Source organism: Denticeps clupeoides, chromosome 13 (assembly GCF_900700375.1).
Source record: "Denticeps clupeoides chromosome 13, fDenClu1.1, whole genome shotgun sequence".
Classification (NCBI taxonomy): domain Eukaryota; kingdom Metazoa; phylum Chordata; class Actinopteri; order Clupeiformes; family Denticipitidae; genus Denticeps; species Denticeps clupeoides.
In genome coordinates, this window is record NC_041719.1 from 9880537 (window position 1) to 9894282 (window position 13746).

The 13746-nt window shown below is 41.1% G+C and overlaps 1 protein-coding gene across 4 annotated transcripts in view; it reads right to left on the minus strand.

Annotated features, from left to right (window-relative positions):
• Positions 1-4484: 4484 nt before the first annotated feature.
• nlgn1 (neuroligin 1) overlaps positions 4485-13746 on the minus strand; it is a 155924-nt gene continuing 146662 nt past the window's right edge. For all 4 annotated transcript variants that reach the window (XM_029000420.1, XM_029000418.1, XM_029000419.1 and 1 more), the window contains 3 exons: positions 11173-11385; positions 8363-9152; positions 4485-7283 (listed from right to left, as the gene is read on the minus strand). In XM_029000420.1, coding sequence (XP_028856253.1) covers positions 6470-7283; positions 8363-9152; positions 11173-11385 — 1817 coding nt within the window. In that variant the 3' untranslated portion in view covers positions 4485-6469. The remainder of the gene's footprint in view (positions 7284-8362; positions 9153-11172; positions 11386-13746) is intronic.

Here is a 13746-nt window from a genome sequence, read left to right on the forward strand (position 1 = left end):
GGTGGTTCTGAATTAGCCCTTGTTGTGTGTATGTGTGGGAGATATGATGACCCTTGAACATTTTTATGTTTTTTGATGGATGAATACTGGGGTTTAAAGTAGTTTGTCACTGAAGAATCCACTTATCTGATGGGGAACATTCAACATGTGCCCAGAACGTTAACCTGCCTTTATGGCACATGCAGCTCTCAGGGCTGAATGTGTGCAAGGTTGGAAACAGGTTCATGTAAATTTCCCTTTTACACACACATCGCATGGGGCATCCGTGCCCACAGTGTTGAATAAACAGCTCTGGTCTGGGGCCGGAGATCATTTATTTCTGGATGAAAGCTAGAAGTGCATAAATAGCAGAAATGGGGTGTAAAGCTCCCTTCACCCTAAACCTTCTCAGCACTTTATTTCTCTTTCAGTGTGTCACTGACAAGGAAGCAACCCCAGACGTTAAAAGGTATCCGTTTATATAAAACCATACCCAGCCTTTACTGAAATCGGTGGAGTGCTAACAGTATATAATCTGACTTTTACCCTTTATTGAAGAATGTGGGCTTTGGAAAAGGGATTTTAAAATACTCTTTTAGTCTGCTGTCCATGCTGGCACAGTTTAACAGCTCTAAACATATCTCTCTCCATACATTTCTATCATGTATCTGTACACACAACACAGTCATATACCATTCTTGTTTATTTATTTTTAATTACTAATTTTCTACCTGCTTTAATTGTGTAAATTTGACTAAATTTCTATTTATATGTAAAGTGGAAGTGGCTCAGCTAATTATGGGTAATAATGGTGCATTGTTGTCTGTATAGGACAATCATATTTGAAACTTAAACTCGTATTTAGTAAGAACATAGCTTCCCCTATGTTAATAACAGTTATTTTTTGCGTTGCTCAAATCTTTAAGATTCTATTCTATCGTAAGTAGATGTGGTTAAACTTGAGAGTGGAGTGCTGTGACCACTCCATGGTTTGAAATAACCAGCCATAGGTCTTGCATTGCGAATATACATTAAGAGCATTGTGAGTAGTTATTGGATAAGATGGAAGGAGTACATTATTTCTCTAGTACAGTAATAGTAATATTGCCTAGTTACTGGACTGCAAAGGCTATAAAGAAAAAGTGAACAAAAATGCTGCATATTTTCACTACAGCAGACATTTCAAAGACTACAGGCCTTTTTGAAAAACATTCAGTCATTTGCTATCGACATATTTTCTATTGAAATTTAATTTCGTCTTTATCTCAAAGCTTCCCTACTGGCTAAAGGAAGTATTGTTTTGGTCACCACAGACAACTAGGACGTTTATGCCTCAAGGATCCTTTAAACACAAAGAAATCTATTCCTTCCCCTTGAATGGAGAAAGGGAAATATCGCAGAATGAGTATAAATCTCCAGTGGGCGAAGGCGCCTGCACAGAAGGGTCCGCATGGCCTGAAATGGCCTCTGTCTGAGAGAGTGACCCAGCATCTTAATATCGGGGATTAAATCATCATACCTCAGCAAGGCAAAAGCAGCATTACGGCACAGAACAGGGTAAGTCGGATGCGGCATAGAGAGAAATGGAGAGGCTGGGCGGAAGCGTTTTCTCACACCTTCCTCACACAGGGACTGGAAAACAAGAGTGCAGCAGCCAGTGCTATTTAAAAAATACAATAATATTTATTAATGATACTAAAAATGATCAAGAAAGCCATGGGTGACATGGAACTCCAAACACAATGTGAGTCAATGAAAGGCCAACAAGGCCTTACAATTACAAAGAAAATGAGCGGTTTGGTCTGTTCTTTTTCATATGCAGGGTATCGCAGAAAAAAAAAACAACACAAATAATGCAAATAACATTGTTTCCCAATGCCAAAGACCATCAGATGTGTACGTTCATATAATGAATTCATATGATCAGTAATTCGTAATAGAAAAAATGTCTTTCTGTGACATAAGACTAAAGTGAAGGCTTCTTTTTCTTGAAATTCTGATATACAATATAATCTGCTTGTATTAGGTATCAACAGTTGAAGACTCAAACATGATGCTAGTTCCCTAGAGTCTTTCAAAATATAAGACACGCAAGAACTGGTATGGGTCAACTTCTCATCCTTTTAGTTTTTTCCCCTCCCATCTGAAAGCAGTACACTTTTGACGGGGTGTTTGCTCAGGTACTGCACTTGGTAGAACAAAGTTGTCCAATATGTCTATTTATAAAACATTGCTTAAATACATAGCAATTATCTAAGGCTATAAAATGCTTGCAAAAAATGGCCCAGGGATACGAAAGTAGATCAAACAGTGCTGGAAAATGAAAGACTGGTTATCAGACGCCGAAGTGTTTGATGTTGCGAAATGCTCCATAATTGGAAATGGCGAGACGTTATCAAGCAGGATTCGAGCCGTTCTGTAGCAGGAACATCTGTGCCCTTGTTCAGAATCTTGTAGGGTAAACAGCTCTGTGTTTACCCGCTCCTTTTTCTTAAAGTGAAGCATACACAGTTCTGTAACAAAGTTCTTTTTAATTGTTCTGCAAACATAATATCTTGTAATGCTTGACTAAAGTTGACTTTTTTTCAAAACAAAAGACAACATGGAACAAGGTCTACAAACAATTTTGAGAATTATGAGAATTTTTTTAATCAAGTGATATTAGGGAATCTGAACCCATGAAGAACTAAGTGATTGAGCACCAGAAACAGATAGTGGACATTTCTTTTCTTTCTTAAGATTTTCAATTAAATCCTGGTCTACTGTTTTCTAGTCCCAAAGGAACATCTGCCAGCAAGATTTGTTTAGGCCCCAAATCTTGACAGATGTGGCTAGATATTAAACTAGGTCTAAGTCAGATAGAGGCAGAATTGAGCAGTCATGTCCAGACTTTGAAATCGTGGTAACTTTATTCCTTATATGGTTTTGGACATAATGTTCCCCAATAGAAATATTGTAATAAATTAGTGGAGATCAGTGGAGAAACACCACTGAGTTTATCTGCAAAATAGTTCAGAGGAACTTCCTCAAAGCTTGAAAGCCTTTTTGAGACTAAAGTACAATATTGGAAAGGTTTCAAACAATTATTTCTCCAATTATTCATAAAAAGGTCCAAAATCTATATTCAAAATGATCTCATTGTCTTATGTAAGCCTCTCTACACTTTGGTCAATTTTAAGCAATTATACTACTTTCTCAAGAGAAGCAATGCACTGGGTAACGAGAAGTAATTCAAAGAGAAAGTGATTTGTGTTCTTGTTGGATAAAATCAGTGGTTTCAAAAAAAGAGAAAGAGAGTTGCTGTGAAATTAATTCAACTTAATAAAATCATTTATTGTGCTCCAGAAGAGTAATTACTATTTAACCAGAAAGAGGGACAAAGGGCAAATAATCTACATTACAACTGCCTCTGACATGATGCCCATTTCACAGACATTTGGACAGAATGATTACCATTTCGAAGGTCGTCAGAGTAGAAAACAAAACCAATGCCGCCGCTTGGTGACTTAGAAAATGGCACTCGTTGCATTACATTCATTCACAAAACTCGCCCTGCGGCCGGGGACAGGAGGCGGACAGAAGTTTCCGAGTTGTAGACGGCGGCCCAGCTCGCGGAAAAAAAAGTTCCTACATGCTAATGGGAAGATGAATCGGCAGAGTTCGCCCCGTGTGAATGGCTCATTAAATTTTAAGAGTGTTGGAAAACACAGCGAGCTCCGTTTTGGAGCGGGGCGACACGGAGCAGGGCCTCTGCATATTCATATCTGCATTGATTAAGTTTGGAGGCCGCGCTGAGGCAGAGGTATCTTAGGGCGGGGGTCTGGGGGCAAGTACACTCATCTTGGACTGTGTCTACAATCCTCTTGTGACTCAGTGGAGCGCAGGGACCTGGAGGAGGGCTTGTTCTGCTCTGTAACATCTTGTTTGGGACCCCACTGTGTGTCACAGGTCGCTGTGCTGGAATGGATCACTGCATAATGCTTCCGTCTTCACTCCTTCCTCAGCCCGTTATCGTCATCGCAGTGCAGTGCCACACTCGTGACAGAGGGGGAACTGCAGCCGTCCCTTTGGTGTCGTTTGCTAGTTTCTACCTCAAATGACTTTATTATCTGCGTTAATATGGATATGTTACAGTTGCTGCCTGGCCAATTCAAAGGCTAAAGCACAACTATACAATAAGTCTTTTTATCCTCTAAAGTCCTAAATTATCTTTTGTAAAACAGGATGCTGATATTGTGTAAGGCTACTTACTGAATGATCATGTGTATCAATAATGGGAATTTATGAAATGTGATGCGGTTTAACAAACTGACATTTATTATACGATTTATTTTTGTACATCTTTACGCAACTGAATCTACAGGCCAATAGATGTGGGATGTTTCTTTTTGTTTTCTTTTATTTGTATCTATAGAAAAATACATAATGGACACCTGAAAAGTCTGTCAGAGGGGTGACCACGCAGAATGGTTCTTCATACACGTGCTGGGCTACACAGCTCTTTTCCTGTACACAGTACAACCTCTTTTTTTTTTTTTTTTTTTTGGAAAAATTCTGACACTGCCTCAAGCCGAATCAGTCTGACAGGCTGATGGGCTTTCCAGCAGACCAGTCGCTGTCTATTGGTCTCAATGAAATATGAGTCAGTCTTAAAACAGCCTAAGCTCATAGTGGAATCTAAGAGATGGTAGTGATGAGAAAGACAATGAAGAATAAAGGTGAAAATAAAGCCTTAATCCGCGGAAAACCAGGTGAGCGACAGGTAAATTGTAGTCTGTGGCAAATGGCAATTGTTCCGAAAAGGGATCGCAATGTGGAGCATTTTAATTTTCTTTAATGATGTAAGCGAGAGCAGAAAACCTGCAGCACTGTTCATTGAAGGCTGCAAGTTGGCAAAAAGGAGCTCCCCGAGTCCCACCACCGCCACCTGCTCCCTTTCTTCCAGAGCAGGATGAGAGGACAGCCTAATTCATGGTGTCAGAAGAGCCCCTCCTTTGTTTCAATTATGGATTTATGAGCGTTAAACTTTAAATATCGCCACGGTTTGTACTCTATGAAAGAGTAAAAGAAACGACAATGCATCTGTTTATCCAATCGTATTTAGAAGCAAAATAGACCAGTTTCCCTGCAATACATTCCCATGCCTTCAAAGCTCTGGGCAATATGGTGAATTAAAGAATAGAGGACACAAATGAAAAATGAATTGAAAAAGTGCAGGTAATTACTGTAAGGTAAGGTGGTCCTTGACCTATTAGCAAGAAAAATAACATTATGTACTTTAGCAGAGAACAATGGTCAAATCAAGAGGAGTACGATGACAGTCCCAGTCTCGGGAGCTCAAACAGCAAGTGTTTCACCACTATTAAAAAGTTTTACCAACACACATTGTACAAAACTAGTCCTTAGAACCATGGTCACTCAAGCTATTGTGTACGCACTCTATTTAGCTTATCCCCCATTGCGTTCCCCCTCTCCAGTCCTGACCCACCTTCCTCTCTGGTGTTGGAACCCTGTGGGCGTGTGATCCAATCAGAGTGGTGTTTCTTCAAACAAATCCAATGGGGACGATTTTTTTTTTTTATTATAATTTTCTTTTCTCAAAATTATGAATTAATCAGCAGAACAGCCACCAAGCAGATAAATTGTCATGCGCGTCGTGCTAAAAATATCCAGTCTCCCTTTTTGTCCGCCAGTCCTCGGTATAGACAGCACTTGTGTGATGAAGCTGTATCTGCCAGAAAGCCAGTGAATCCCACCCTCACACAACCCCCCCAGCCCCTATTTTTAAGTTCCACCGGCAGATTTAGGATATCGCTACCCCAGGAGGGCTTAAACAGCATTGGTGCTTTGTGTACATATCTAGATATGTAAATAGGTTCTATACAATAAAACTGTCCCCCCCAAAAATAAAACTGACGAAAGGAAATAATCCAAGACATTGCGAAAATGTCTCCTTTTGTGCATATTCTTGAAGAGTCTGCCCCCCCCCCCCTCCTTTTCACCTTCTGGTGTTATTCCACATGTCGAATGGTACGTACACGTGGCCGGAATTCCCTCTGCAGTCCGACGCCTCAGGAAAACAATATGTTCTTTTTCATTTACAATGGGCCTGCCCCATCATCCTGTCTTCCTTTCCGCCACACAGGTGAATCAGGTAATTGTTCCAAGAATCCTCGGGATATAATGACTTGCCAGGGAAAAAGAAAAAAAAAAAAGGACCTGGTTGTGTCACAATGCCAGATGCTTTAAAAAAATTATCCATCCATCTCTGTTTTTAGCTGAAATCATTTTTGCAGTTTTTTCCCCCTTTCTTTTTCTTTTTTATTTAGTATAAAAGGGTATTCTCCTCCCAGAAAAATCCCCATAATTCCTACAAGTATTATTGACAGGCGTGGAAATATTCCACAATGCGTTTTCCCCCTCGGTCCGCTGGATCTTGTGGGCGTGTGTGTGTGTGTGTGTGTGTGTGGGGGTTGCTGAGTCCCACCGGCTATACCCTGGTTGTGGAGTGTGAGTGCGGGTGGGGGTGAGGCAGCGTGTTGTTCTGTCCGCTGGAGAAAGTGTTGAACGTTTGCAGGGACGTGAGCCCCGGCATGGCGTTGGGGATCATGGTGATGGTGTTGGGGGTCATGAGAGGGATGTCGTCGGGGGAGCGGCGCATGGCTAGCGCGTAGTCGGTTAGGCCGCCAGTTCTCGGAACCACCTTGTGCGGGTGCATAGCGTCACACTCGTGGTCCATGTCTGCGTGTTTCATTTGTAGGGACATGATCTCTTCCTCCTGCGTGTGCGCCAGGTCGTTGGCTGTGTTGCGCTGCGGGCTGCAGCGCCGGTGCACGTCGTGACGCCGCTTGTCCTTCTTGTAGTACAGGGCGGCAAAGGCCAGAATGTTCAGGAACAGCAGCGAGGCGCCCACAGCGATGGTGACACTCAGCTCTGTGGAGTAGTCCCTCTGGTCCACCAGGAAGGTCTGGCCCTCCTGAGTGACTGTGGGGAACGGCGTGGGGTTAGGCCGCTTGGTGTTGGCGGGAATCTTCTTTGGCGTTCGTGGGGTGACCTCCGGCGGTGGGACCTTGGTGGTGGTGGAGATGATCTGGGTGACCTCGTTCAGGCTGTGCAGGTGGGGAACCAGTTCCAGCCACAGGTTGACCTTGTTGGCCCTGTAGTGTTCTTTGACCCGGGGCTTCAGGCCAATGTGAAGGTAGAGTTGATCTTTCTGGTTGTATCGGGTCCATGCCACTTCCTCAAAGCGGTTGGGCTTGGTATGAATGAACTTGGTATCTTGAGGAACTGGCTGGTTGGGATCTCTGAGAAAATGAAAAAAAATCTTTTTAAGTTTCCATGTTGATTTGTGTCACAAAAAAATCATTTTTATTCAAAATGAAGTGTGTATGCCTCCTGTGAAATGCCAATTCAGTCTATAACTGACACAAAAACATGCTTAATATTACAGAATGGTAAAATTCTTAATATTCTAGCTGTGCGTCTTTCAGTCTCCTGATGCCTGTCACAGCTTAATTAAGTGCATAGCTCATACAAGAGGAGGGACATGTTAGCATCTAATACAAATGTATTCATCCTTGGTTAAAAAAGAACACTCTACACCATACTTCGTATTAATATTTAAGAGGAACCGTACCAACATTTGCTTAACTCAAAATGGTACATTTCTAGAGACAGAGTTTGTATTAAATGAAGAGATTTGATGTCTTATGAAAGCAGACTGGCCATTTCTTAATATAAAGGACAAATGTTAAATTACCAAATGTACATACAATTTTACAACCCATACATATTATACTTTTACGTGTTAAGTTTAACTCTAAACAACATCAGTTATTAAGAGAGATGGATTTAATCAAATCTTTTAAAGGTCCCCTGGCATAAATTATTATTTTATATAGGTCTTAGTCATGTTGGTTTATTTCCAGAAAATGTATTTAACTAATAAAATTAAATAATAAATTAATTAATAAAATTAAGAAAGGGGAGGCAACCTTTCCCATTATGCGATCCAACCTTTTCATTCCTCTGAATGGTGAAGCAGAAGCTCTCTTTAGACCTATCGCCATTTCTAGCCACTGCAGGACCACAGACAGGCTGGGGGAACTCGTATTAATGTGAAATAATCACACAATGGGACATTAAAGTCAGCATAAACTGTAGCTGTTTCATTTTCATTTTAAAAGCTCCCCTTTCCAAAATGCTTTCAGACTGACACGGCCAAATCTGTCACACTGATGGATGGATTCGGTGATCAGCAATGATAAGTATATCAATTCATCAAGTACACTGATCATGTGCTCGGTGTGCAAGATAAATAATAGGCACATTGCAACAGACACATTCAATAATAATGGGATACTGGATTGAAAGGAAAACATACCCAGTTTTGGCAAAGTTTGTCCAATACGTCATCACCACGGCACTCAGCATCACGTCGTTCTTGGAAAAGTTGCAGGGAAAGAGCTCAGTGGGACCAATCATCGGCAGGCCGAAAACATAGGGGATTTCATCGCCATGGGCAGCGTCTGCCCAGGGGGGCACCTGCTCTGTCTGGCAGTGATGGTAAAAGGCATAAAAGTAGGTGGGAGATCCAAAACTGGAGTGGAGGTCAGCAGTAGCCACAGCAGGGGCGACCCACTGGTGGTCGGTGAACAGTGCCAGCAAAGTCTTCCTCCTTGTCTCTGGGTTATGCCTGTCTGCCCAGTCCGTGTACATGAACTTAATGGTCTCTCGCAGAATGTCCTTGCCCTCAGGATAGCCATAAAGGTCATCCACAAAACTGGAGACAGCGTAGTCAAAGTCATTGGCTTGCACGCCATTCTCGTTGTCCACGATGAGCTCCACGAACTTCAGGCCCTCCCCTTGGTTGACGCCTAGCATGATGTCGTAGTTGAGGAACTCTCCCTGCTCCATGAGGATCTGCGGGTCGTCCGGAATCACATCCCCGTCGATGACCGGCCCGAAGGCTATGTGGTAGCGTGCAGGCTGGATGTCCTGGTCCACCAGCTCCTTGTAGTGCTTCTTCTGCAGACACTCCACCAGGTCAACTGTGTCTTTAAGGTTACAGCCGACCTTCTTGGCCAGCATGCGGGCGTACTTTGCGGGCTGGAAGCTAACAGCCCAGCTGGACAATGCAGTGCCACTCTGTGCTATAGCTCTTTGAAAGAGGCCTAAAAAATAAGGGTAAGAATTTTTTTTATTTTAATACAGTTCTTGAGATGATGACTAAGCATAGACTTGAATGGATGAATACAAAAAAAAATGGCTACATAGATTATGATAATTACCATAATGCCATTCTCACGGCAATGTCCTCATTAATTTAACTTGTACCATAGCCCATTCTCCAGGGCTAATCATGGTACACAGTGTCAAATGATCGTCACCATCAGTTCCTCTCAGGAACTAATTTTTTGGGTTGAGATTGTTTAAACGGTCTGTTCTTCTTGCACTGACAGCCAAAAGTATTTATTATTCTATATACAGAGAAGAAAACAGGTTTGCATGGCAGAACCTTAGCTAAGAACTGTTCATTAAAACGGTAAAAATAAATACTGTTCCATTAAGCTTACTTCCAAAAGGTCTACAAGCATATCACATAGATCAGCCCCCTGAAGAAATTAAAATGGCCTAGCGGGTAAAGAAACAGACTCGTAATCAGAAGGTTGCTGATTCGAATCCCGAACCACCAAGGTGCCACTGAGCAAAGCACCGTTCCCATGCACTGCTCCTCGGGGGCCTGTTATGGCTGCCCTCTGCTCACCAAGGGTGATGGTTAAAGCCAGAGGACACATTTCGTTGTGTCACCGTGTGCTGTGCTGTGTAGCACAAAGACAATCACTTCACTTCAACGATTACAAATCCTCAGGTCTGAGTGTTTGGAAGGTAAACACACGATGAGCAGTGGGGAAGCGTTTTTCCTATTACACTCCCAGGAGTGCAAGAGTTCTTTTTTCTTTTTCAAAAAAGAAAAGAGATGCTACCAATGACAGCTCAAATCATTTTGGGCCAGGTTTACTACAGCTTTGTTTTACGGTGAAAAATGACTGGCACATGAAACACCCAAGTTGCTGGTAGTCAGTTTAAGATGAAAGTAAGATGCAAATATCTATTGCCAAATGAAATGATTCTTAAGATGCTGGAAGTCAGATATAATCTGAGATGCAATTGACATTAGACATCTTGGTCCTTAATGTTTTCTGCTTCCTTTTACAAGATTTAAAACATAAATTAAATGTTTTATTTAAGTCCCCTACTCAATTAACACCGTTTATATAGAATAAATAGTAATGCTTATAGTGTCTGAAAAGCTCGGTGAAATGTGAACTATATGTATAGAAATCAACCCTACACATTTTATAACTAAATAAACCATTAGATGATTAGATGAAACCATTGATGTTAACAGCAGGATCTATTATCTCTAATTTAAAAAAAAAAAAGACCAGGCATTGCTGTTCATGTGCCAGTGATTAATACAGTGCTGCACTGTGACATGAAAAAAGTATATGCCATGCAAAAACATCTAGACAAAGATGGAGAAAGACAGAGAGGTGAAGTGAACTACTCAGTGTTACCATGACAACCCGTGGGATCTTGGGCATAGAAGCCATCGTGATGCATATATTCTTTTTGCAAGAAAAAGCCCGACAGGGGTCTGAGACAATTTTCTCTGGTCTAACAATTCTTGTAATTTCTATTGAAGACTGCATGTATACATTCAAAACAATATATCATCAGGGAAGGTAACATTTATATAACTCATGCATAAAAAAATAAGAGAATAAAGCATTGTGGCACCAAACTTGCTAAAGATTGACATAAAATAGTGTCAAAGCAGGATCAGGAAATAAATAAAATGCTCTAGTGTTCAATGCAGAAATAAACTGTTGCAGATTGCATATCAGTTTGATATCTGGAGACGAGAAAGGCTAAAAGCTCTGCATCAAGATTAATTTTTCCACAGACAGATAGGAGACTTGCAGAGCAAATCCAAACTAATAATTAATAAGAATCACCTAAATGTTAAATATAAACCCATGCATGTAACATAGATTGAAAGCAGGAAGCCCAACATCTCACTGCAGTCAAGAAACAGAAACACGAACCTCACCAGTGGATTCAAGCAATTACAGCGCTAGCATGCAGACATCAAAAAATGTGAAAAACGTTGCAGCCTCTGTTTAATACCTTTGGTTGAATTGCTCCAGCGGTTACCTTCAGAATAATGGGAAAGGGTCAGGAGGTTGACACAGGAGGCACCAGCCCCTGATCCAAAAACTGTAATGCGTAAAGGGTCACCCCCAAAGAAAGCAATGTTTTCGCTAGTCCAGCGTAAGGCCTGGATTAGGTCCAGAAGTCCATAGTTCCCTTTCGCAGCTTGGTCTCCTGTGCTCAAAAAACCTGCAAGACACAAACACAGAAATAAGATGATCAGTGCAGGGTCTGCCCCAAGGTACACTTTTTATCCACTACGAACTCAAATACACAAAAGCAATTTAACCTTCATCTGAAAACAGACCCCAGAATGCCCCTTCTCCTGAAATTTGTGCCTGAGCAATATTTGATCTCTTTTTATAGTTTATGGATGCAAAACCAAAAGATTGTCTATTTAATAGTTTTCCACAATAAAAATGTGGTTATTGCTCCATAAAGTGAACTTGAGGAATGTCATGCAACATAAAGCTCTGGGAATTCAATTTTACAACAATCAATTCTGAATACACACCATATGAGAAATATTGGACAATAAAACCTGCTGCGACATTCAAAACTTGCAAACAAGCTGTTTTGTGAAGTTTGAGAATGTTGTGTGATAAACATTTCACAACGTTAGTTACATTTTGGGTCAAACTTATTTCAGAATTAAAATACAAAAAAATTATTAATTGCACTCTAGTCATTATGTGCTATGTAAAAAAAAAAAAACACATCCACCACCATCTCCATTCATCTCCATTCAATGGAAAAATAATGGACATTTAAAATACCAGGCTTGATTTTGACAGAAACAAATCCATAACAAATACAATGATGCTTCAGTGTTTTTTTTTTCATTCTACAGTGCTGATCTATCAGCACCATTCATATGTATTCATTTGTAGCAATTACACTTGCCCAATGACACTGTAACTGATCTTCAAATCCTTAATCTTTAACATAATTAGTCTAAGTGCACTTGACAAACCAATGGATTTCTATGAGAATAAGGAGGAAGGGAAAAAAGATATCATGCTTCTTCCCATGTTTGTGGGCGAACTGCCGAAAGCTGACGTTTCAATTAAATAAAATTTACATAATGATGCCCTAACATTATTACATGCACAAGTCAGATATAGCGTGGGCAAATGTCTAATAATGTTCATCTCCTAATGTTCTGCCAAATTGCACATAGCCGAAGGTAAAACAATGCATCTGAGCAGAGACCCAAACTGTTGATTCCCGACCTAATCTCACCTGCAGCTACCTTTTTGTAATTAGATACCTGCATTGTTCATCCCGTGGATTTTTCCATCTTAATACTTGGCAATTAGTGTGCCGGCAAATCTATTTCACAAAAGATATTAGTTGCTGTCAGTGAAAAGAGGCCAGCTAATCAAGCTAAAGCAAGGTGATTTAATGAGCACCCCTTTGGGTAGGTGTAGGATGGTATATAGCTGATGGTCTATGTTGGCCCAGGGTCACTTTGGATGAAAACAACATTATGTAAATTCAGGTACAGAAACTTATTCAAATTTGTATTCAGAATAGCCACACAGACTTAACAAAGCACACTGGTCTGTTATTAAATTGGAAAGTTACTTGCGTGTGGAACCAGCAGAAGTAAAGGTTTGAAAGCGACATCAAACCCTCCCTAACCCCCATTGTGCAAAAAAAAAAAAAAAGCAGCACTGGAAAGTCTTGGCCTGCACCTTTTTAATTGAGTTCTCTGTTTAATTGAATCCATTTATTTCTGTTTGTACATCAAGCGCTGATCGCGCACCCACAATCTACAAACGGCTGTTTAATTGATTCCATCACGCTGAGCCAGGATGGAACGTGAATCGGAGAAAGACCAGGCCGGGATTGAGAAGCGATTAAAAATCAGATGGCAGGTCGTCCACTGCCGGTGCCCGCTGGTAAAGACAGCGAGTGGCTTTCCTCCAGCCGGCAGTGCTCATTGGGAAAAATGCAATTCTCCCCGAGGAAAAATGGATCCCTTTAACCAGAGGCTGGTGAACGGCCCTGGCTGCTGATAGCTATCACTGTTTAGGTAAAATGATAGAGCAGGTAGAACCCTCTATCAGAACACTCTCCAATGTGAAGGAGCACTCTACAATCCGGTAATCTAGTTGCTATGGTAATGCTATCATACGCTTATGGTGTGAAGTACAGGTGGTCAGTTTCAGCCTCATCAGCCATTGCAACGATGTGCCAGCACATGAATTTCTCTGCCGCTGGAGTCTTTGCCGCAGATCCCCCCACCCCACTAATAACACAGATGAAATACATCTGTACTGTGTATTTACATGTTTTGCCATTGCTCACTAAAGATAAGGGCTGTTTCAAATGTTTAAAACATTAATAACTTAATCACACATTTTTCCTCATTTTAAATAATTTAAATTAATTCTTAATTTTGTGTGTGTGTGTGTGTGTGTGCGCATCAACTGAACTGGCCCTAATATGTCTTCACTGTCCGTCTCCATCATTACGTTGGATCTGTCTGGGACTTGGAAGAATTTCACATCTTTGTCATAGGTCAGACCCACACATGAAGTAAGC